Raw genomic sequence first — 25,454 nt, 5'->3', positions numbered from 1 at the left:
GGACAGAGTAGGGACGAAGAGCAGGAGAAGAAGATCAACATTAATAGGGATGAGAGGGGGGAGGGAAAGGGAGAGAGAAGGGAAATTGCATGGAAAGAGATGGTGATCCTCAGGGTTATACAAAATTACATACAAGAGGAAGTGAGAGGTTAGGAAAGAATAATACAAGTGGAAGAAGTGTTTTACAGTAGAGGGGGTTGAGAGAGAAGAGGGGAGGGGAGGGGAGGGGGGATAGTAGAGAATAGGATAGAGAGCAGAATTCATCAGACACTAGAATGGCAATATGTAAATCAATGGAAATGTAATTGATGTAACTGATGTGATTCAGCAATCTGTATACGGGGTAAAAATGGGAGTTCATAACCCTTTTGAATCAAACTGTGAAATATATCAAGTTAGATGTAATGTTTTGAACGACCAACAATAAAAAAAAACTAATAGATATGATCTGAAGGGTTAAAATTAGAAGTTTTGTAAGAGTCTTATTCTCTGGTAAAATACAGGAACACGTGTCTATTTATAATTATTATCAATTCATTCTGTTCTCTGTTAATATAAATTTGTCATTGGAAGAGTTGGAAGAGTAGAATGTTTCTAGTGATGTTCTTCCAAGTTAGGGTTATTGACATTTCTGATGAAACCAATTTCCAAAGGAGGCTGTAATTCTGATTCATCATGCTACTTGATAGTTTAGAACCATAATATTTTAAGTTACATCTGGATCCTGAAACTGCATAAATGTTGTAAGATTTTATATCAAGTCAGTGACTTTCTGATTCCCTCACGTATAAATAATAAAATGACTATGGATTTTCTATTTAAATTAAGATTTTGAGTCTTGTCTCACTTAAATTCATTGGGTTATTATATAGATGGAAAAATGTTCATGCTAACACATATTTATAAAATATATACAACTTTTTTAAAAGGGCAGGAGCTATTTAAGAAACTTCTTATTGGAAGAATATTAAGTAAAAATGAATAAATGGGTAAAAGTCTGTATTATCCCCAAATTAACCTGCATTTATGAGGTCAATGCATTTCTAATTAGAGGTTCTGTTGGATTTGTAAAGGGGTGGGGGGGGGAAGAATCTTGAAGTTATTCTAAAACTTATCCCCCCAGTAAGTCATCAGGATGATTCTGACTTCCGCTTTCTCTTTTGTAGTGCCTTCTGTCATAAAAGAAAAACTAATAGGAATAGGGAAAGGCATTGGTGGTCTAAGTGGCAACTTAGTTCATGATGCAATAGTGTAGGGAGTATTTTTAAAATTCCTAGCTCACATGTACACAAAGAGATGCATAGATCCCATGTGGATTATAGATAAGACTAAAAAGGATCAAGTGTTTGACAAATATAGAACAATATTTTTGAAACCTTGATGTAGAAATGGCTACTGTAAACATTATATGAAACTCAGAAACCAGTGAGAAAAAGAATGACAAATTTGACTACCAAATTCTCAAACTCCTCTAGCATAAAGGATTCCATTAACAAACCTAAAAGAAAAACAACCACTTGTACAAACTATTAGCAATACACACGACAAAGATTTAGTGTCTATGACATAGGAGGGTATCCATGATCATTCAGCAATGTGAGGAAGCAGACAAACTGCATCTACAGCAAAGAGATTTGGGAAGAAGAAAAACAAGTGATCAAGAGCAAAACAAGTCTTGTTAAGGAAATCAGGTCCTAAGTCAACATGATAAAGATTTGGTCTCACTTTTTCTTCTATTCAGCACAGGGTCTTTGTTCTAGTGCCTAAGTCTTTGGTCCACTTTGAGTTGAGTTTTGTGCAAGGTGAGAGATATGGTTTAATTTCATTTTGCTACATATGACTTTCCAGTTTTCCCAGAAACATTTGTTGAAGAGGCTGTCTTTTCTCCAATGTATGTTTTTGGTGCCTTTGTCTAGTGTGAGATAACTGTATTCATGTGGGTTTGTCTCTGTGTCTTCTATTCTGCATTATTGGTCTACATGTCTATTTCGGTGCCAATAACATGTTGTTTTTGTTAATATAGCTCTGTAGTATAGTTTAAGGTCTAGTATTGTCAAGCCTTCTGCTTTGCTTTTCTTGCTAAGGATTGCTTTGGCTATTCTGGGTCTTTTATTTAATGGGATGAATTCGAACTAAAAAGATTCTTCTCAGCAAAGGTAATAATCAATAATGTGAAGAGAGAGCCTACAGAATGGGAGAAAATATTTACCCCACACACCTCAGATAGAGCATTAACCTCCAGGATATATAAAGAACTCAAAAAACACCAAAAAAAAAAACAACCCAAATAACCTATTCTATAAGTGGGTTAAGGAACTGAACAGACACTTCACAGAAGAAAAAATCCAAATGGTTAACAAATTATGAAAAAATGTTCAACATCTCTAGCAATTAAAGAAATGCAAATCAAAACTACTCGGATTTCATCTCACTCCAGTCAGAATGGCAATTATCAAAAATATAAGCAACAATAAGTGTTGGTGAGGATGTGGGGAAAAAGGTACACTCATACATTGCTGGTGGGACTGCAAATTGGTGCAACCAATCTGGAAAGCAGTATGGAGATTCCCCAGAAAACTTGAAATGGAACCACTATTTAACCCAGTTATCCCACACCTCAGTATATACCCAAAGGACTTAAAATCAGCATACTATAATGATGCAGCCACATCAACATTTATAGCAGCTCAATTCACAATTGCTAAGCTATTGAACTAATCTAGTGCCCTTCAACATCTGAATGGATAAAGAAAATGTGGTATATATACTCAATGGAATATTACTCAGCTATAAAGAAAAATGAAATGATGGTATTTTCAGGTTAATGGTTGGAGCTGGAGAATATCATGCTAAGTGAAATAAGCCAGTCCTCAAAGCCCAACAGCCAAAGGTTTCCTCTGATATGAGGATGCTGATCTATAATGGTGTGTGTGTGTGTGGTGGGAGAGCTAGGGAAGAATGAAGGAACTTTGGACTGGGCAGAAGGGAGTGAATGGAGGGTATAGGGGTAGTGGAATGAGATGGGCATTATTATTCCATGTGCATGTGTGATTGTACGAATGGTGTGACTCTGCATTGTGTATAGCCAGAGGAATGAGAAGGTGTGCTCCATTTGTGTACGATGTGTCAAAATGCATTGTGTTGTCATGTATAACTAATCAGAACAAATTTAAAAAATAAATTAAAAAAGAGCAATTGAAGAATTCCTGCCATACTAAAGGTGGGAAAAGTCATGTTAAAGTAGCCCTATAATATGATTTTCATAGTTCAATTAAAGATACTAATCTGTTTATTATCTAGCTATGATATTTTAGTTTAAAAAGCAAGGAAGGAAAGAATATGTAGAATTATATTATTTAAATAAATAAAATATTTCAAAACATATTTATACATGCAAAGAAATATTCTCAAATCTATACATTGATGTTTACAAGAAACATTTAAAATTCAGAATAGAAACATTTAAAATTCAGAATAAAAACATGAAGATATGAACCTTTTGAAAAATACATTGTTACTTTCAAAGGCATTTTTGTCTTATGAAAGGTATAAAAATGATGATAATAAACCTTAGCATTAAAAAATAGTTCATTAGTAACATAAAAATCAAGCAAATACTTATTTGTTCTTACTTCTTTCCCCACTGTCTTTTCCCAAAGCAGAATTGTTTCCAACATCCGTGGTATCTAGAAAGTGAAGATGGGGGTCAGAGAACTGTGGTTTATAAATAAAAGTTAAAAATATATGACAATTCAGTGTGTGGAAGATTAAAGATCATACTGATGTGATGGGCTTCATTTCTCTATCTTCATTCTAAGGGAATGGACTGGTAGGGAAGATGTAAGGTCTTCCTTTAGTTCCCTGACACTCGGAGAAAGCTCTTGATCACTCTGTGTGCCTGTTTAAGGAAACGGGGATCCATGAAACAGGGATAGCAAGGGTAATCCTGCTCAAATTCTAAGTTTTTTTATGAAGATTAGATGATCTCATTGGTGAGTTAATAGAAAATCACTATATAAATCAATAACATGTTGGAAGACAACCATTGGAACTATATATTTTTAGTTTAAGAATAGTTATGTGAGGCCTTTTTCCTAACAGGTAACAGGGCAATTTGTCCTTTTAGGCTTTCCTAAGGCTATGGCAAAGCTATTCTACCATCTCTCAGATCTACCAGCAGAAGCACACTCTTTCCTTGGTTCTACAGGTAAGGATGGAAGCCATATAAATTGGATGCTTCAGTATTGATAATAAACAGGACATTGCTGTTTGTTTTACACGAACCACATGTAACCAACAGAGCTCATCCTGTTAAACACGTGTATCTAACGCTCTTTTGCCTTTCTGCAGTTCCCAAAGGGTCAGATCATGCAGGTGTAGAGAACAGGATTCTGGCATGGCTGGGCCTGTTCCTTGTCACTGTGTACTCAGTAAGTGCTGCAGAAAATGGAAACTCTTATTCTGGATTCCTGCAGCCTGGGGCCTGGGGCCCACCTCCTGTCGGTGAGCTAGAGTCCTCCCAATGTTCTCCTTGAACTTGATCACCTTGTTCACCCTGGATCCCATGATATCTGTCTCTCTTCCTCTTCATGTGGCCCCACCGCCATTTTTCTCTCACCTTTTGCAGCTTCCTCTCCTGACTCAGTCCTGCCCAGCAGCTGTGGTGTTTCTGAGCCACCTCCACCCTGATGCCCTTGAGCAGACTTGCCTGTTGGGTGAGACGCTTGGTCACTTTCCACCGTTGCTTCCTGGCCTCCTGGCACACCTTTTGGGGAACACAGGACACAGGAGCACTTCTCATTTCCAGTCTCTTGTTGCCCTGCTCCTAAATCATGATTAGTAAAGTAATTTTCATCCATGTTCCTTCCCCTGCCCAAGTTTTCTTTTCCCCTAACACTGGTGACTCCTCCCTCCCACTCCTTCATCAAAGGATGGCTTTACCTTTGAAATATCTTTTTTGTTATTCCTTAGTGCATAAAGGTGTGTATATGTGTGTGTATACATACATATGTATAATATATATATGTATAAAATAAACCTCTCTTTTGTAGCTGACCCCAAGAATTTCTTCTTGAGAGAAGAGATTAATCAATAGTGTGTTTTAGAGATAGAAAACACTGAAGGAGGAGAGTCTGGTTTTAGGGCAAAAGATGATGTGTTCAGTTTTGGAAACGCTGAGTTTGGAGTGTGAAGGTCTTGACGTCCAAGGGAGGACTGGGGCCTTCAGACCCTTGGACAGAGGACGTTCTCAACTCACATGGGAAGACGGGGCTGGCTAGAGAAACCAGAGGGTGGGTGGAACGCGAGTAATCAGGGCCACCTAGATCCCCGGGGACACCTTACCCTGAAGACTCACTGCTACTGTGAACCACGCCTTGTGTCGGGTTGCTTTTGCCTCACGTTCACCCTGGATCCCATGATTTCTGTCTCTCTTCTTCTTCATGTGGCCCCACCGCCTTTTTATCTAGATCTTTTAACTGTTTTTGCAATGCCAACCTTTGCCTATCTACATTTCCTTCTTCTAGGTTCGTTTTCATCTCACAGACACTACTTTTATCCTCATCAAATGCCAGTCCTTTGACACTGACCAATCACCCAGCCTATTCCCTTGCCAGTTGCACATGAGATCTCTAGGTTGCAGGTCTTTCAATCAATCACCAACTTTTATTTCCACGTTTCTGGTTAGCTCCTGAGAAATATCTTGCCAGTCATCCCTTTTCTCCCCCAGACTCCCCAATCTGGGATCCTGGGATCCACATCCACTTAGAAGACCTTGAAACTTATTCAGTCTCTTTCCATCTGGTCACCAAGGTTCCCTTTTCCACTGTTTTCTCTTAACAGTTTTCATTCAGAGTCACCTCCCTTCATCCAAGAGCCAGCTCTTCTTTCTCTCTTGGTCCTCTCAGACCTGTGGGAAACACTGAGTCTGTGCACAAGTCTGCATGCGTATGTGTGCATGTGTGTGTGTGTGTGTGTGTGTGTGTGTGTGTGTGCGCGTGCACATGTGTTTGGGAGGAAAAGAATGGCTCCCCCCCTCCCCGTGTAGGCAAGTAAACAAAGATAATTGATGATATCATAATTGGCTTCTCCAATCAAGACTCTACCACTATTCATTTGAAGACCTGTGGATCCCCAAGACACTGAAGAGAAATAAGGAAATGATCCAGTACAAGTGTGACCAGGGAACGGACTTCAGTGTGGTCACAGGGAACCACGTCTAGCATTCAGACGAGCTGAGAAAAAAATACACCCACCCCATGACTGCACTTCAGGTCCAACAGAGCTGCAGCCTCTCTTCTGTCTGGCCACACCTCATTCTCCTCTTCCTTATTTCCTGCCCAAGGCCCTTCCGCTGTTCCTTCCTGTGAGCCTCTGTCTCTGATTTTGCTGGCCTCCCATGTTGCACTGTCTCTTCTCAGTGTTGCCCTGGATCTCTATTCCTCTTTATTTTTCTATTAATCCTTTCTGGATGGATCCTTCTAGTTGTTTTGTATACAAAATATCAGGCTCTTTTCCTGTCCTTATTGTTTATCTGTGATTTTCACTTTTTACTCTCCATGGATATGTATGTATCTCAACCTATGTATACACACATGTGAAAGTGTGTATATGCTAATGTGTAAATGTGTATGTGCATATACAGCACACATAATATACATATATACCATAGACCATATATTATAAAATATAATATGTACTTTACATATTATATTTTTATTTGTTGTTGTTGTTAAATGTTTTCTTTCTTTCATCAGCTACTGACACATTTCCCTGTGAATATTACAAGTTCCTTATACTAACTTTTCAGACTCTGATCATGTAACACAGGTCTTTTTTTTCCTGCCCATTACATGCAGTAGTCACTCACTGTAAGACAACATGGTTGCTAGTACCTATTGTTACTTGAGTTTTTTACTCTTACACATTTTGTACATCTATTCTCTTGTCCCAAATGGGGATAGCAAGGGTTTACCTGTCCAAGTCTTAAGGCTTTTGTGATGATAAAAACAGATCTTGTTTGTCAAAGTACATGGAAATAATACAATATAATCCAATTCTATGGTGAAGGACATCTGTCAAAAACTATACTAAACTTTGAGAGTGATTGATCTGAAGCTTTTATTTCTGACTATAATTACACAGCAGGACCAGTTGTCTTCTTAGGCTTCTACAATTGCAAATGACAAATGACCAGTGTGGGGCTAGAAATCTAGAGACTTTGTGTGAGTAGGCATGACAGATAACCATTGCTTTGCTGTTTATTTCTCCTGCGACAGCAAAATATATTTACATACATTTAGTTGACAGGACTCATGCTGTTCAACGTGAGTTTGTAATGATTTCCTGCCTCCTTCCATTTTCTAAAGTATTGAAAAGAAGTTTCCAGGATAACTGGACGCAAGTCAGTCAAGTTGTTCAAAATAAAAGGCATCTGGACTCAGTGGCCTTTAGTGCAGAGTCCTGACATCCTGCAGGCCCAGGCGCGGCGTCTAATCTTCTTTACCTGATGCACTTCTCAGGGCTTCCTGAGGCTCCTCTCCATAACTCAGCTCTGAAGAGCTTTCACTGCTGTGCCCTACAGAAAGGAAGGAAGTTCCGAGTCAGTCCTCGCCTGTGCCTTAGTAGCCATCCAATCTGTAAAAGGAGGACTGGCAAAGGGAAGCTTGAGTAAGAGGAAGGGATATTCCTGCCACCAGGCCACCCTTTGGCTCCCTCTGATCCGCTGGACAAGGTTGCTCCAGGAGCCATCCCCAAGGCTGGGGCTGGGGCCAGCTTTGCCAGGGAAAGCAGCCCCTTCTGTCCCCATCTCTAGCACTTCTGACCCTTTCCCCTTGTTTGCACAGCTTCCACCTGTGTTTCTTACTGGGGGCACTGGACACAACCTTTAAGAGACATCAGCACCTCCATCAGCTGGGCCCGTGATCCTGTGAGGCGGGTGAGCACTCCATCTGGGAACCCCCTGATCTCAGTGAGTGAGGAACGACCTTGTGCTGGTGCCACTGCACACTTGAGGCCTCTGTGTTATACCGATTAGTCTGACTCACTAATTATAGTAGTATCGTGTGAATCATCTAAAATCTCAAAAATTGTATTTTGATTTTAAAGGATATAAAAACCAAATGAGGCTTTTGTGGCAAGGAAAACTGTTTGTTACACCAAGAGTTTTTTAATTGCTCTTACTTCTTTTCTGACTGTGTATCCTCCAAGTAGACATCCTCACAAAATCTAGAAAGAAAAGGAAAGCAAAACCAGTGACCAGTGCCTACTGAGACAGGATCTGGACCACAAAGATGCTATAATGATTATTTCTGTCTCTCTAAAGAGGAGAGTTCCCTACCAAATGGGGCAGAGACACACATCTTTTAGCTCTAACTGCAAAATCAAAGAGTTTAGAAAGTGATAATTTTTTTCCCCATAGGTGTGCAGCTAAATAATTTATCAATGAATCTGGGCTCCCTGGACTGCCTAATCATGCTGTGGTGTGTGCTCAGAGTAAAATGCACCTAGGAATAGAGGGTCTGCATTGTGCCCTGGATGTCTTGGAGCCCAAGTGGCAGAACTTGCCCTTGGCATCAAGCTCACCTGTTGGTGTTGAGATCCGGAGCGCTGAGGGTATCTCCTCCTCACTGGATTCTGAAGAGCCATAGTCATGTCCTCTCGCTGCAGAAAGGAGCAAATATCCCTTGGAGGTCTTAGTGTATGCCAAGGGAACCAAGACAGAGGAATTCTATAGAGAGGACACTAGGGACAACTTGGAGAGCTGTGAAATTCCAGGGCAAGAATATTCCTCCCCTCAGACTTCCATGATCTGCCTTTCAAATTCATGTGACTCACCGTCACCTAGCCTGACGCTAAGAAAATTTCACCGTCACTGGGCATCTTGCTTTGCCTTGGCCCCTGTCTTCCTCCACTGCATTCTCTTTCTTCTTTTACTTGTCCTTTATGGACTTATTGTTGGCTCTATGTCTGCACCTGTATTCATCCTAGCTTTGCTTATCTTTCAGGACAATCATGGAAGTCGGATATTGAAGAAGGGGAATCTTCTATTTGGCTATTTCTCTGACAACCACCAAGAATAGGATCATGCCTCTCTCCCCTCTAAAACTTTATAAACTTGAGACAAATGACAATATTAATGAAAAGAAGAACACTTTTCTTACTATATCCTATAAAATAAAAAGGGTGGGTGGAGAATAAGTACATTATTTCAACCCTTTATCAGTAATAGGTGTAATGATATGCAGTCAAAAAGACTCATTTTATAAGCACATTTTTGCAATGTTTTCATTGTAGCAGTCAATCAAGTTTTTTTCAGTTAAACAACAGTCTAAAATGCTTTCTTAACACCTTGATTTCCCATTAGGACCAGATTGCAGAAAGAGATATCCTAGAAGCTACAGAATCAGGGCATATGAAGAATGCTCAGAATAAAATTAATCAGGAAAACAGTTGTGGACTCTGCCATTCTGTAGTCCTGGAGCTGCCATCTAATTTTACCTGGAGCAGCCTGGTGCCATGAGCAAGTGGCTTCTTGGGCCTCTTCTTCATCTCTCAAGTCAAAGTGGACATGGTTTTTGATCACTGCACAAAGGAACAGAATTCTTTAGGAGCCTCTGTTGTGACCAAGGAATCAACTCAGTAGAAAATTCCCTAATAAGAAAGGTAAGGCCACAGTGATCTGCTTTTCTGATTACTTGCCATGTAGGTTAGTGACTCGCCATACTTATCCCCGGTGACACAAACACTTCCCTGCAAGGGGCGTCTTTGCGTGGCTTGGCCTTTCTTCCTACACCTCTCCCTTTTACTTTTCCCCTCCGATGGCCATTCCGTGTTTCCATCTTCTCTGCCTGATCTCCGTGGAGGGAGGCCTTGAATGTCTTACGTTGAGGATGACAAGGCTCCTTGTCCCCCACGCCCCATTTACAAGATCGAGAAATAATACTCCCTTGGGTGTGAGTCCTAGACATATCTGGGAACTACTTTTTGGAGCAGTTTGTCTACACCAGGATAAGAGTCAGAGATGTACAGTCTGCTGAAGCAAATTCACATTTTTCTTTAGAAGCTATTGGGAGCAATTGCAAAGAACATATGATTTAAAATATTGCTCTTTTGTGACCTCAAGACCAGGTAAAATTTTAATTTGCTCTTTTTCCAGTATGGTTTCCCTAAAGAGGCATGTTTCCAAAATACTCTGGATCTAGAAGATTTAAAAGGAAAACAAATCACCAATTTGTGCGCTACAGAGTTGTTTTTTTGTTTGTTTGTTTATTTGTTTTGTACTGAGGATTGAACCCAGGGTACTGAGCTATATCCTCAGCTCTTTTTAAAATTTTTATTTTGAGATAGGGCCTCACTAAGTTGCAGAGGCTGGCTTCAAACTCGTGACCTTCCCACGAGTCTCCCAAGCAGTTGGAACTACAGGTGTGCAATACTATACTTGGCCACTACAGAGTTGTACATCTTAAAACTCATACCGCAGGTATGACTGAGATAATACAACATCTTGATAATCACATTAATCTTGTATTTTATAAGGACATAACTCCAAATCCAGGATCCTAGTCTTGTTTCTCCTTCAATTCCCCATGAGACTCTGGAGAAGAACTTAGCACATTTCTAGGATTGTATTGTCTCTTCTGAGAAACAAAGATGTCAGTGCCTATCCTGCTTACCCTTTAAGGTTGTTGTAGAGAAAAAAATAGTATATTATTTGAAAAGTTCTCTTGAAAAATCACTACAAATGCCATGGCTTGCTTCAGAATTTTGTCAAAAACAACACTTTAGGTTTCATAATACATTATTTCAAGACTTTATTTCTGCTAACATTAGAGAGTTGAATGAATTGTATTTTGTTTGTGGTCAGATGACAATATAAACTTTTAATAAAGGAATATTTAATGGCAGCATAAACTTCTAATAAAGGAATATTTAGCTTTCTGTTCTGTATAGAAATCACTGGATAAGTCTAAAACTTTGTGTTCATAGCAATTAGTTTCTAAATCGTTACTTTGATAGCCTATTTCTACTGTATAATCAATGCATAAATTTATATTGATAAATAGAATCCATCTATTCACAATTTCAATCATCAAAAATAAATACATGATGATTTCTGGGTCCACACATTTCCCCAAAGGATCAAATCAATGCAGACTTGGGAGTCTCAGGATAAACTGGAGCCATCATATAGAATAGGTTCAGAATAAAGGACATCAGAGAACAGTAGCTCCAATTCCTGCAGCCCAGCCTGCTCTCTCAGCCTGCTATCCCAGCCTGCTGTCCCAGCCCACTGTCCCAGCCCACTGTCCCAGCCTGCTCTCCCAGCCCACTGTCCCAGCCTGCTCTCCCAGTCCGCTGTCCCAGCCTGCTCTCCCAGCCCACTGTCCCAGCCTGCTATCCCAGCCTGCTGTCCCAGCCCACTGTTCTAGCCCACTGTCCCAGCCTGCTCTCCCAGCCCACTGTCCCAGCCCGCTGTCCCAGCCTGCTGTCCCAGCCTGCTCTCCCAGCCCACTGTCCCAGCCCACTGTCCCAGCCCACTGTCCCAGCCCACTGTCCCAGCGTGCTCTCCCAGCCCACTGTCCCAGCCTGCTCTCCCAGCCCGCTGTCCCAGTCTGCTGTCCCAGCCTGCTGTCCCAGCTTTCCTTACCAGGATGGCTCCTCCGTGCTGAGTTGGAGATTGCTACAGGCTCCTCTGTGTCGCTGGGGTCGTCCGAGTCCTCACTGCTGATGACTGCACAAAGGACCAAAATCCCTTCAGAGTCTCGGGGAGCCCAGCAGCAGCCCACACAGCCAGGCGCCCCACAACAAGAGCACGAGGAAGACCTGGGAACTAGGGGCTCTCTGCATGTGTGTGGCCTGGGGGTTATTCCAGGGCTAACCCAAACGACAAAACCGACACCTGAGGCAGCTTTTCCCAGCCAGGACCCTCTGACCTCCACCTCTGCTCCACCTCTTCCCTTTCCTCTGGGCTCTGGCCACCACCCCGGCTTCTGCCTCTGTTTCTGGCAATGGCTCCTCTTTGTAACTCTTTGTCTTGATCTGTTCTTTCTCCATCTCCTCTTGAGAATATCCTGGTTCCCCATTTTTCCCCTCTCGTCTTTAGTTCCTACTGCTTTCCTTTTCCTCCTTCTTCAGGGAGGGAGAGCCTCTGCCCTCGGCACTGGCCACAGCTCCATGTCTCTGCTGCCTCCCCAGGTATTGCCTGGGCAGTGCCCGGCTCCCCAGACTAGCTGCCCACTTGAAGTCCCTCCAACATGGCAGACACTGACAACAAAGAACATTCTGAACTTGATCATGGTTTGGATGATGTTGACGAAGTAGAAGAAACTGGAGAAGAAACAAAAATCAAAGTGCACCAGCTGACTTGGTTCAGATGATACAAAATCCTCAGATTCTTGCAGCTCTTCAAGAAAGACTCGAGGGTCGGGTAGAAACACCAACCGGGTACATTGAAAGGTGGCCTAGGGTGGTTAAGAGAGGAGTGAATCCTCTCAGACCCTCAAGTTAAATGTGCGCAGATGGAAGCCAAATTCCATGAGGAAGTTCATGATCTTGAAGGGAAGATGCTGTTCTCTGTCAGCCTCTATTTGCTAAGTGATTTGAGATCATGAATGGAATTTATGAACCTCCAGAAGAAGAATGGGAATGGAAACCAGATGAAGAAGAGGAAATTTCAGAGGAGCTGAAAGAAAAGGCCAAGAGAGACGACAAGAAAAAAGATGAAGAAAAAGAAGACCCCAAAGGAATTCCTGAATTTTGTTTGACTGTTTTTTTAAGAATGCTGACTTGCTCAGTGACCTGGTTCAGGCACCTGATGTACCTATTCTGAAACACTTGAAAGACATTAAAGTGAAGTTCTCAGAGGCCAGCCAGCCTATGAGTTTTATCTTAGAATTTCACTTTGAACTCAATGAATATTTCACAAATGACGTGTTCACAAAGACATCTAGGATGAGGCCAGAGTCAGACAATTCTGATCCCTTTTCTTTTGAAGGTCCAGAAGTTATGGGTTGTACAGGGTTCTAGATAGATGGGAATGAAAAGGAAAGAATGTCACTTTGAAAACTATTAAGAAGCAGAAACATAAGGACATGGGACAGTTCATAGTGTGACTAAAATAGTGATTCTTTCTTTACTTTTTTTGCCCCTCCTGAAGTTCCTGACAGTGGAGAGCTGGATGATGATGTCGAAGCTATTCTTGCTGCAGACTTTGAAACTGGTCACTTTTTATGTGAGCATATAATCCCAAGATCAGTGTTCTGCTTCACTGAAGAAGCTATTGAAGAAGAAGAAGGAGGAGGAGGAGGAGGAGGAGGAGGAGAAGAAGAAGGTGAAGAAGCAGATGAGAATTATCAGCTCTCTGAAGAAGTCAAATGCTGCAGTAAGCTTTTTCAACGTTGGCTGCAGTAAATCTTTTTGATAAAAGCTGTCTGCATGTCTCGGATTGTGTTGGGAAATTTTTCTTAATAAAAGTGTTCAAATTAAGTTGTATTATCAGCAAACTCTCTAATCATGAAAATCTGTTGACCCATAGAATAACGTGTATTAAATTTTCCCTACATTATGAGCCAATTTTTCCTACCATGTACCTACTTCATGGATGCATTTTGAAATTTAACATAGGGAAGGGAAGAGGAAGGAAATGAAGAAAATGATCCAGACTATGACTTGAAGGATCAAAACCCAGCAGAATTCAAGCAACAGTGAGGCAGGATGTACGTGGCCTTGAGGATTTTGTATTTTTTTGGTAGATTCAGTAATTTTTTTTTTTAAAGAAAGGAATTGAAATTTTCAAGACAGATTTGTTCTCCCTAGCATTTTAACTATGGTTTTTCTGTTGAATGCACAAATTCTCTCATGCATGTTCATTCATTGCTGTAGTTTGATTCTATCATGTAGTTATTGGAGTACAACTATAAAAATTAACAACTGTTAAACTGAACTAATGTTTTTTATACTTTTATTTTACTTATTTATTTTTATGTAGTGTTGAGGATCGAACCCAGTGTCTCACACATGTTAGGCGAGTGCTCTACCACTGAGCCACGACCCCAGCCCCCAAACTAAATGTTTTTGTTTGCTAATTTTTTTTTTTTGAAAAACAAAAGTAGTTTTCAATTGGTAGTAGAGTGAGTTTAAGTCTGCTTGCATAGTTGTGCTTTTAGCTTATTTATTATAGAAATGCAGTGATTTTTTTTACTAACATAACTCATCATTTGAGGGGAAAAAATACTCCATAACTAACATGGTTAAGAATTTGCAGTCAGACCAAACCCGATAAATGTTAGTATTAATGGGATATAGTCAATTATAAGGAAGTCTGACTCATAATATGGTTATTGGTTACCCCAGTAAGGTGAATAAAACAATTGGTTATTAACCTGATAGAAGTGTACTTGTAAACTTAACCTCCATTAACTAAGTATCTTTTCTTTGTGGTAGGGTCTACCTTCTGCTTTCCCAAAAAGGATGAATTTATAACATTCGATGAGCCTATTTCAAGTTTTTGTTGTTTGTTTTCTTGGTTTTTATTTTTGCAGTTTAAAATAAAAATGTCAAATGCAATTTTAGTTTTCAAAAAGAAAAGAATAGAAAAAAGAAAAGAAACAATCCCTCTGACATCAGTTCTCATTATTACCACCATTTCTGCCAGTATTTTCCCAGACCCTAAGGACCTCTGTTAAGCTAACTTGCTTCAGCTTACCCAGGTGCTGGCCTGCTCCAGAGGCTACCCGGACTGCCTTCATGACTGCGGAGCCCTTTACCTGGGAACCTGTTCCCTGGAAACAGTCACAGATCCTTTCAGTCAGCCTTACCTATTACTTCGGATGGCTGGTAATGGTTGGTCCTGGTTTGGGATCCTGGCTTCACTTGCGTGGGAAAAAATGGCTTTTCCTTCTTTATATCCACCAGACGCACAGAACAGGAAGTCATGTGGATTCCATGGCTGGAGAGCTCTGCTCCTGGGCCAAATTGTAATGAATAAAGAATTTTCCTTCTCCTCCCCCATTGACAAACATGCCATTGATAACAATCTCTTTCTGAAACTGCATGGTTGAGATGCCCGTCCTCTATTTCCTGCTGCTTAGTTCTGTCCCTCCCTTTGTACCTCTCTTTGATGGTGTTTTGTTTTTAACCTATTTTTTCCCCATTTTTTGGGGGGGTAAATAACATTTTTTTACCTTTATAAAAAATAAAAATTATAATTGCAGTACATATATTAGTGGGTTTTGAATGATTACGAAGTATGTCTCTTTGGACAAGACACAGAAGGCTAACACCCCAGAAGCCCCTTAGGACATCTCCCACTAATTGCCCCCACCATCTTTCTCAAAGTCAACAGCCTTCCTGATTTCCAATACTCCCATTAGTTTTGCCTCTTAAGTAATTTAATTTTATATAAACAGAATCATGCTCTTCTTACTCACTCTCTCATATATATCCCTGAAGAAGCCAAATAGCCCCAAATTCATCTATATATGTGTATGTGTGTGCATATTTATATATATACATGTTACATATTTATATAACATGTTTGTGAGAATCATCCATATTCATTTTTGTATAATTATATAATTATTCTTGTTGCACATGGTATCGTATTCCACCATAGAAACAAGCTGACATGTGTTTCTCCTTTTGTGCTATTTCAAGTGTCTGGCTTTATGAATCCTGCTGTGGACATTGTCTTTTGATGAACACAGTATACATTTCTGGTAGTTTCTGCTGAGAAATGCAGTTTGAATTCTAGAGTGCATATTTCCAACTTTAACAGATGACACCAAACTGTTTTCTAAAAGCACATGTAAAGGCAGATATGTAAGAGAAAGAACTTGGCAAATTCAAGTAACTGAAGAAAGTTTGGTGAGGGAGGCATTAGAGGGTTAGAGGCAGGTGAAGGGGGTAGGCAGCACACAGGCCTCTTTCAGGATGTGTCACACCAGGCAGCACTGACCTAATTCAGGACCACAGGAAGGCACTGGGTTCTAAACAGGAGAGCCATGGGAACTGGTTTGCATTTTTGAAAGTTCCATTTTTAGTGTAAGTTCGGACAATGCATTTGAGGGGAGCAAGGTTGTAGAGACAAAACCAAACCAAACCAAAACCAAAACAAACCAAACCAAAACCAAACCAAACCAAACCCTAACCCAAACCAAACCAAACCAAACCAAACCAAACCAAACCAAACCAAACCAAACCCAAACCCAAACCCAACCCAAACCCAAACCCAACCCAAACCAAACCAAACCAAAACAAACCCAAAACAAAGCAAACAAAGCAAAAACACTGCTCCTCCTGTTCTGAGAGCCAGAGGGATCCAGATCGGGATGATCGTGCTGAGGATGCAGAGAAAAGGAACCATTGGAGATATTTAAAATCAGAATTGAAGGAAGTGGTAAATACAGTGGTGGCTGCTTTACACCAGTAAGTCTGGGGTGGTTTGCACATTACACTGCCATAGATAATGGTGACAACCTCAAAAATAGAAAAATCCTTCAGATCTTTGAAGATTTTCAGACACTTTGAAAAATGAGACAAACAACAGGTCTGGGTAGGAAATGTGTGTTTAGGAATCAAGAGAATCTACATGGTGACTGAGCCTTGGAGAGGCAGGATGCCCGAGGGAAGGAGAAAAATGGGACATTTTGGTAAAGGACACCTTACCCTTCTCAGGGTTGTGCCTTTTATCCTCAGATCAAACAGTGTCTTGATTTGTCCTCTGTCCCTTGTTGGACACAGCCCCTCTCTACTAGTTTTTCACCCACTGCGTTTTAACTCGTTTTCTACACGACTTTTCATGTCCCACCCCCATATTTTTGTCCTATTTCTTGATACTTCTCGATCCTTTGCATCTTTCTACTCTTATTCTCTATGTTTTTTTCTTTAAAAAATAAGAAACACACACACACACACACACACACACACACACACACACACACCCCAGGACTAGGTGAGGCAGAGGTGGTACTGTGGACGCGGAGAGAAGGAACCCTGAGGCCCAGGTGCTCAGAGGGAGATCTCCTTACACTCTGTGCCTGGGGTTCCCCCTGCTGTACCTGGCCTCGGCCCTGCTGTCCCCTGCTGATCCATCTGTTACGTTTTTACCTGCTCCTCATCTGCTTTTTAAATTTAATTATCAGTGTGACTCCTAACTCTCGTATGTCACTTTTAGTCTTTCTCTACTAGCTCACTTCAACCTCTCCAGTCCTCACCAAAGTCTCCAGTGCCACGCCCACTGAAGTTCTTCCACCTGTGGTTTCCTCCTGAGGGCCTTCCCCTGCCTGGGCTTCCTTCCTTGCAAATATTATAGGAAACGTTATGCATGATTTCCACGCTTCCATTTAACCTTTGAAATAAGTTGCAGCATATTTGTTTTAATCGACCATGTGACATGGAAATGTTTGGATTCCATGTCAATTTATCCAAAATCTGCCTCATTCATGTCCTATGTTATTTACTGATCTTTAGTTGACCTTTCCCATACGTTCGCTCCTTGTTTTCTCTACCCAAGGACACACACCACCTCCATGAAAGAGCACAGACAGCCCTCTCTCCCTTGCCTTTCACAGCTCTTGAAAACCACCAGAGGGTGTGCACAAAGGCCTCGTCTGGGCGGGAGGGCAGGCGGTTAGTGGGACCACCAAGCAGAATTGTTGCTCTCACAGAAAAGTGAAGACATAATTAGAAAATTGGGGAGGGCAGAGCAAGTTGGTGGAATAGGACTCTCCATTGTTCATCCCCCCACAGAAACACCAATCTGAACAACTGTGTGTGCGAAAAAACCTTCACAAGAGCGGTGGGAACCAGGTGAGAGATCACAGCATCTAGGTGAGGCAAAAAAATTAAGAACCAGACTTTGTCTTATATTCCAACACTGGGTCTTGCCCAGCAAAACTCAGTGCTGAGCAGGCCCAGATGACTGCAGATTCCAGCCCGTTCCTGTGGTCTGAGCCTTCAAGCCTGCCCAACCCCAGGCTGAGTCCCACAGTCCCAGGATCATGACCAGTCCTGTGAATTTGGTCCCAGGTGACTCCATACGGGGTCAGCCTCAGCAGTCCCACACTTCAGACCAGGTCCATTCCAGATCAGCCCCAGGGCATCAAGACAAAGGCCCACCCCAGCACCTGGACAGCCCAGTGGTACCAGGCTCCTGGCTTCCACCCTAGTCCCCCAAGAGCTCTGCGATCTCTGAGTCAAGGTCCACCCTGGCACAGGACGACCCACTCGCTGTCCTAGGCACTGGGCCAGCAAGCCTGTCCTTGGACCACACCAGATGGCCTGCCACCGATCTCTGGCTCAGCAGACTGGCAAAGGCTTTCTAGGACAACACCAGTTTTCGGGGACTGGTTCCAGCCCCCACTTCCTCAAATGTACAGACAGGAAGACAATAATTGACCAAAGTGAGAATTTTAACAGAGGTTGAAATTATAATACAAAACAAAACAAAAACGATAGAAAAACAACTAAAACAGAAATTCTGATGCTGAAAATATAATGAATTAAGGGGCTTGGGTTGTGGCTCAGAGATAGAGCGCTTGCCTATCATGCATGAGGCACTGGGTTTGATACTCAGCACCACATAAAAAGACAAAATAAAGATAATATGTCCTCTTATAAGTAAAAAATAAATAAAAAAAGAAAATACAATGAATGCAATAAAAAAATGCAACTGAAAGTCAACAGCAGAATTGATCAAGCCAAAGAAATAATCTGTGAATTTGAAAACAGGTTACTTGACCACACATAGGCAGAGGAGAAAAATTAAAAGGAGTGAGGAAAACTTACAGCTTTTTGAGACATTTCAAAAGAGTAAATTTTAGAGTCATAGTGGTCTGTAGAGGAGCAGAGAAAAACAAAGAGGTAGAAATCTTATTTGAAGAAATAATAGCAGAATATGTTCCCAATTTTGGAAAAGATACAAATTTCCAGGTATAGGAAAGTCAAAGGACTCCAATCAGACTCAATCCAAACCAAACTACACCAAGACACACCATAACAAATAAGGAGACCGAATTCATGATCAAAATGGAAGTTATACCATTGTTGTAAATAAAGGCCACACAGGACAAACACAGCAAGCATCAGACAGTGAAAAGTTGGAAGGTTTCCTTTTAAGATCAGGAACAAGAAAAGAATGCCCACGTGTACCACGTCTACCCAACACAGATTTACAAATGGCCAGTAAGTGTATGCAAAGGTGAACATCACAGTTCATCAGGGAATTACAAATAAAACCACAATGAAATATCAACTCATACCTGTCAGAATGGTTATTATCAAAAAGACAAAAGATAGCGAGCGTTGGTGTGAAAGGAGAGAGAAGGGAATCTTTGCACATTGTTGCCGGGAATGTAAATTAGTATACCTTATGGGAAACTGAATGGAGGTTCCACAAAAAATTCAAGAAGAGCTACCATACCATCTGACAATCTCCCCACTGGGTACATATCCAAAGGAATTAAAATCAGTGTGTCAAAGAGATATCTAAACTCCCACGCTTATTACACAGCATTATTGACAAATCTGAAATCAACCTAAATACCTAACAGCAGACCATGAAAATGGAATATACATGCAAAATACCTGCCTTAGAAAAGAAGAAAAAAATCCTGTCATTCACAACAACATGAGTGAACCAGGAAAGTAACATGTTAAGTGAAATAAGCCAGACACAGAAAAAGTCCCATGGCATGATCTCACTTATATGTGGAGTGTGAAAGTATTAATCATGATCATAGAAGCAGAGGGGGTAATGGTATCTATCAGCAGCTGCTGGGAGAGAGGAAGGGGTTAGAGAAGATGTGGGATATAAGATTTCTATTAGGAGGAATAAGTTCAAGAGATCTACTGTATAACATGGTGACTATAGTTGATAATAGTATTGTATTCTTAAAATTGCTGAGGTCATGGATTTTAAGTGTTCTCACCATAAAAATTATAAATACGTAAAATAAAACATGTCAATTTTAGCTCAATTAGTCATTTCTATCTATGATTGTATCTAATATGTATATGTTTTCATCATATTGTACATAATACCTATAAATCATACAAAATATATATTATTACACATTGTACATAATAAATATATATAAATATAAACATATGATGTAAATCAGCTTTAAAATGATTAAGGTGGTTAAAAAGGCAACTGATAACCCCACAAACATGGAGGATCTGGGGAAAAACAACAGGGTAAGGTAAGTGACACTTACTTTCTACACAGTGGGGCAACGGGCTGGGCGTCCCCACGCTCGCCTCTCCACCGTCCACGTGGGCAGCCGTGTGTTGACGGGACTCTGAAGTTTAAAAAAGACCCTGGTTGAGACCCAGTAGAACTTCGCTGTGCTCTGTGTGCATTTTGTTCTATTTCGCTCTGTCTCTCCTTCCTTCCCACATTTCTCTCTGTAGCCCTGTTTGCATTTATTGCCACCTTTAGTTGTGAAGGTGTCTGTGCTTCACTGATTCTGTGGCCAACCCCTCTCTGACTTCTTTTGCCTTTATAAAAATATATATATTTATTTTTTAGTTGCAGTTGGATGCAATACCTTTATTTTATTTATTTATTTATTTATTTTATGTGGTGCTGATGGATTGAACTCAGGGCCTTGCATGTGCTAGGCGAGCACTCTACTGCTGAGCCCCAACCCCAGCCCTTCTTTTGCCTTTTATTTCTCTAGGGCCTCTTAGCCCCCCCACCCCACACACACTCACACAAAGGAAGTGAGTCAGCCTTACCTACTGGCTCTGACTCTCGAGGGCTTTGCTCATTTCCTTGGTGGCTTCCTACTGCACCATTTGGGTCTGGGGCCGGCTCTCTTTTATTCACATTTCTCTCTTCTGCTTCGCAAGGGTGCGCCGAGAGTTCGTTTTCGGGTAGGTCTGTACCTAAACCACATTTTAATTCATAGATATTTTATTCGCCCCTTGCATCAATCAGGATCAAATAGGAAAATACAAGTCACTGGAAGATCTTGAGGCAGAGAGAATTTAACCCAGTTGAGAGAAGAGCTGAGCGCTCCAAAGGGAAGATGCAGCAAGCAGAGGCGTCAACAGGAGGCTGGAGGGGACTGAAGGTTGCCCACTCTAGGCTGGTGAGCAGAAGCCGGGACCCAGGCTGGCCCGCGTGGTGGAAGGTGGAGAGAGCCGTGGGGAGGAGCAGCTACCAACTCAGCGGCTCCCCCGTGTCGTGGTGGGGCTACGCTTCCTCCAACTGTGCAAACTTTTTCTAATGTCTCTCACGCTGGAATCCAGGAGAGTTGGCAATAAATAAATAAATAGCAGAGGTCAGAAGCTACAGGTAGAGGGAAGAGTGGAGCAGGAGGGCAAAGAATGAAACCCAAGCACACCAACCCGGGGTGGGAACAACTCCTCCCCCTGGTGAACTTCCCTGGCCCATTGCTGACTTCCACGACCCACACCATTCTGATTCCAGGAACCTCGATAGTCTGCGAGTGGACAAGTGTATTTTTTTGCAGTTGCATTTTTTTTTTCCATTTAGTGCTCTTTTTCTAAACAAAGTGGGTCATGGAAAAATTATTTTAAAAGTTTTTACAGACGTGTTAATGTGGAACTTAGAGCAGGTGCATGTTTTGTGCCACCATCCAAAGCTCCTAGGAACTGCTTCTTCGTGTTGTGGGCGTGAGACCCGGCCTTTATCCCCCTGTGCATGCCGCAGGCAGTGTCCTCCTGGCTCACTGGTGGACACACTCGTGGATGACTTATTGTGCTGTCTGGGCATCATTTGGGTTTCAGGTTGAAAATTCTCTTCATATTCATCTGGTTCTCATCACTGAGGGGTTCTAAGATTCTAGCCCCAGGTAGGGTTGCCTCACACCACAGGGAGATTCATGAAGAATTAACTGGTCTCTCCCACAAGCTCACTGCCCCTACCAAATCCCTTCTCTGCTGGTTATTAGTCACCTTTCCATCCATTCATTCCTTCCTGCTTCCACTATCTGCACTGGTAGATGGACAATTAAGAACTTGGCACATGCATGTTGTATTTTTTTTTAATAATTTTTTGAATAAAAGTAATTTCTCAAAGTATAATTATGCTTTTAAAAGTCACTCTGAAAGTATTCTGTAACAATGTATTTCTGATTTAAAAAATCTTTTCTTAAATAACATCCTCCTTGATGGGCATTCCCTGGAGACTCGTTTCCAAAGAAGAGTCATGGAATAAAGACATAAAAGTTATTCCTCACACACGAGTGTACTTTAGAGGTGGGGAGTCTCAGTTTAATTTCCTGCTCTGAGGTTGGTATTGCTTTGTTCATCATTTCTCCTGGTTGAGAAATAATTAGATCCACAACAGACATTCATGTCAGACATATAGATAGAGAGTATATCAAAATTTACTGTCATGGTTGGCCAGGCACAGAGGTACACACCTGTAATCCCAGCAGCTTGGGAGGCTGAGGCAGAAGGATTGAGAGTTCAAAGACAGCCTCAGCAATGGCGAGGTGCTAAGCAACTCATTGAGACCCTAGGTCTAAATAAAATACAAGATAGAGCTGGGATGTGGCTGAGTGGTTGAGTGGCACTCCCTCCCCTCAAAAAAATTATTGTCATGATTAAAAGGTTAGACTCTGGAGGCAGGTACAAATAGCAATGGTAATTAAATTAGTAATGATGACAAAGTCATGTAACATAGATGAAGTTCCAGGCACGATTGTGAAAGCTTTCATTGGTACAACTTGTTTAGATACATCAACCCCGACAGGGTATATACTACTAAGTGATAAAAGGGGGAGGTTTGTTGTCCAAGATTGCAGAGGCAGGATTCGAACCCAGGCAGCAGAGCACCAATATTCCTGCTCTGACCCTATTTTATAGCAGAGTTCAATCCCAATTCTTAGTTGGGTGAAGCTACACATGAAAAATCAAACTCTTTAAACCAACTCTTTCTCCTCTGAGAAAGAGGGTGATAAAACATCATTTTAAAGTATTTGAGAAGATAAATAAAATATTACCTGTATCAATATATGCCATATTGTAACTGATCAGAAAAAATAAAGTCATCATAATTACTATCTTAAATGTATATTATTTTGAATAATTGGATGATATATTATTAAGAGCATTTTGGATTACAGGAAGGTCAAGAGTTGTTAAAGTACCAAATGGTTTTTCCAAGAGACCCACCTGGTGTCTGAGCCCCAGGGATGGTGAGCGAAGGTGTCCTGTGAGAGGCACCCTGGTGCTATGGTCTCATGTGTTGGACCCAAGAGGGATGACATTTTCCCCACAGAAAAAGCAGGCTCATTGCACCCCTCCAGCCGCACAACACGGGCCCCCACTGGACATGCGCTCAAAGGCACCAGACAGATTTAAGCAAGGCAGGAAACTGAAGCCAGGGGCTCGGGACAAGTGCCCAGACCCAGAGCTGGCACCAGGACTGGCAGCAAGTGCATGCAAGGGGTAGGGAAGAAGAATCCCTCCCAGGCAACCCCGAGGGCCTTTAACTAAAGATCTCTGCTATTTAATTTCCAAACTTGGAGAAGCTACAGATGCAAAGGTTGAAAGTTCTGGGCAATCAGTCACGCAAGGAAGCAGCCTCACAGAACATTCCAGAATGGAGTAAGACAGCAAAGGGTCCCACAAGAGGCAACAGCAACAGACCATTGTAAGACGAGGGATCTAAGTGCTGTGGCCAGGTCAGTCTTCGCAGAAAAGAGTTCTCTCCCGTTCCTAGGGGAAGAAATTGGAAGTTGATCTCAGAAACTGAAGGATGGGTTTTGCCCTTTTTGTCTTTACAATGCAGATGGTAGAGACCCCTCAGAGTGTGAATCCAGACTCACCTGGAGCTGGAAGTTCCCTCCTGACTTCAGTCTCAAGAGTGGGGTCTGGGTCAGCTGCAGCCCTGTCTGAGGGTCTCACTGGGCCCCCTCATTAGGGTCCTCTGTGAGGCACTCTGGCACCTGGAGATGGCCTGCTTTTGTCCCCAGCTGGCCTGCCCCTTGGCCCTACCTGAGTTCCTAGAAGCCCTGGCCGCCTGGTTCCCGCTGTCCCACACCACAGCCTCCTGGCACAGCCTGTGCCTCCTCCTTGGTGGCCTCCAGTGAGGATCAGCGACTGGTCTGCCTCCTCCTTGGTGGCCTCCAGTGGGGATCAGCGACTGGTCTGCCTCCTCCTTGGTGACCTCCAGTGAGGATCAGCGACTGATCTACCTCACTCCTCCCTCTCCCGACATCCTCGGTTTCCTTTATCTTTCTGTCTGCATCTCTTCCGTACTTTGGTTTCATGTTTCTGCCTTTTTCATTAGACAACCCGGGCAGCAGCATGGGGCTAAGAATCCTTTTCCCTTGCTCCTTTGACCCCGGGCAAACTCCATATGTGGCTTCTAGATTTCAATTTCCTCCTCTATAACAAGGGCTAACCTTTTAGTGATGACCATCTCTAATTACAACAGGACCTTAGAGGCTGCTTTTGCTAAAAGCCCTGACTCTTCTCTTGGACTTGCAGATGCCCAACAGGTAACTAAAAGCAGGATGAAAAGGTGGCGTCCGTGCCTTCATTTTGTCTCTCTCTCCTCCTGCTCAGCTCTGCATACAAGCATGACAATCATTTCAGGAGTGTTCAACTAAAGCTGGCCTTTCTCTTTGCAGCTGAAGGCACCAAGGTAAGACTAATTCAGGTATTTTCAAAACTTGAAAGGACATTATAATTAACAGATTGGCAACTGCCGGCTTTTACAACATTCTCTTCTCTACTGCCAGAGCCAGGCCTAGAACTTTCCAGTCATTGCCCTAAACCTCCCAGAAATAGCGAGTCTTGTAGGCACAAGGAGGCTGCCCCCTGCCCCAACTAGGAGCAATGAACCCTGGACTAGAATGGCAGCTGCTCTCTAAGCAGCAGCAATCATCTTTGGATGGGAACTGAATTGTCCCCCTGAGAAGGATGACTTCCTCAGAGAGCCACAGAACCAGTCCTGATATGACGACCCACCAGGCCAGGACCAGGATGGGCGGCCTTACCAGCTCTGTACGCTCTCCAGCAGCGCAAACCCCTAAACCCCGCTCTGACACCTCGACGTTCTTACCAGCCCCTGGGAGTCAGGTCTCACCTCACGAGATCTTCCCTGCTCTGCCCAGCAAGGCCACACCGATTACGGCCCTTTCCCTGTCCTCACCACACTCCTCTCTCTGACCAACATCTTGGGTTGGGTGACTGAGCCTAGTCCTTTGGGGCCCCCAGAGCCAGGGCCTTTGCCCTAATTACAATAACACGATGCAGCCTGGGCACTAATCATCACAGCAGAGGGTGGACGTTCGAGGTGAGCGGCTAAGGACACGGAGCTTTCTATTTTTCATTATTGCCCTTTGCCCCCTTCGTCCTCTAGTGCCCCTCCTCTTCCTGCCTTCTCAAGGCCCCTAAGCTCTTCACATCTTGGCCGCCTCCTCTCTGTGTCTACGTCTGTTTTCCTCCCGGGACAGTCCTGCTCTTGGACA

General features: G+C 42.3%; 1 protein-coding gene and 1 pseudogene across 17 annotated transcripts in view; one reads left to right on the top strand and one right to left on the bottom strand.

Moving 5' to 3' along the window:
- The window catches only part of Sp100 (SP100 nuclear antigen), a 98,305-nt gene that overhangs the window by 34,677 nt on the left and 38,174 nt on the right, over window positions 1-25,454 (bottom strand). For 8 of the 17 annotated variants that reach the window (XR_013424372.1, XM_040268131.2, XM_078018181.1 and 5 more), the window contains 11 exons: window positions 23,626-23,694; window positions 20,740-20,889; window positions 20,217-20,300; window positions 14,817-14,963; window positions 11,648-11,731; window positions 9,499-9,582; window positions 8,584-8,661; window positions 8,182-8,226; window positions 7,505-7,576; window positions 4,619-4,825; window positions 3,633-3,686 (listed from right to left, as the gene is read on the bottom strand). Coding sequence is in view for 16 of the 17 variants with exons in the window: in XM_040268131.2 (XP_040124065.2) it covers window positions 3,633-3,686; window positions 4,619-4,825; window positions 7,505-7,576; window positions 8,182-8,226; window positions 8,584-8,661; window positions 9,499-9,582; window positions 11,648-11,731; window positions 14,817-14,963; window positions 20,217-20,300; window positions 20,740-20,889; window positions 23,626-23,694 (1,074 nt within the window). In the remaining variant the exon portion in view is untranslated. The remainder of the gene's footprint in view (window positions 1-3,632; window positions 3,687-4,618; window positions 4,826-7,504; window positions 7,577-8,181; window positions 8,227-8,583; window positions 8,662-9,498; window positions 9,583-11,647; window positions 11,732-14,816; window positions 14,964-20,216; window positions 20,301-20,739; window positions 20,890-23,625; window positions 23,695-25,454) is intronic. The other 9 variants (XM_078018185.1, XM_078018188.1, XM_078018190.1 and 6 more) reach the window with 5 other exon arrangements.
- On the top strand, window positions 12,095-13,446 carry LOC101960672 (nucleosome assembly protein 1-like 1 pseudogene; annotated as a pseudogene).

This window comes from Ictidomys tridecemlineatus, chromosome 7, assembly GCF_052094955.1.
Source record: "Ictidomys tridecemlineatus isolate mIctTri1 chromosome 7, mIctTri1.hap1, whole genome shotgun sequence".
Taxonomy (NCBI): Eukaryota; Metazoa; Chordata; class Mammalia; order Rodentia; family Sciuridae; genus Ictidomys; species Ictidomys tridecemlineatus.
Note: the sequence above shows the minus strand (reverse complement) of the source record. Positions and strands in the feature narration are given on the sequence as shown.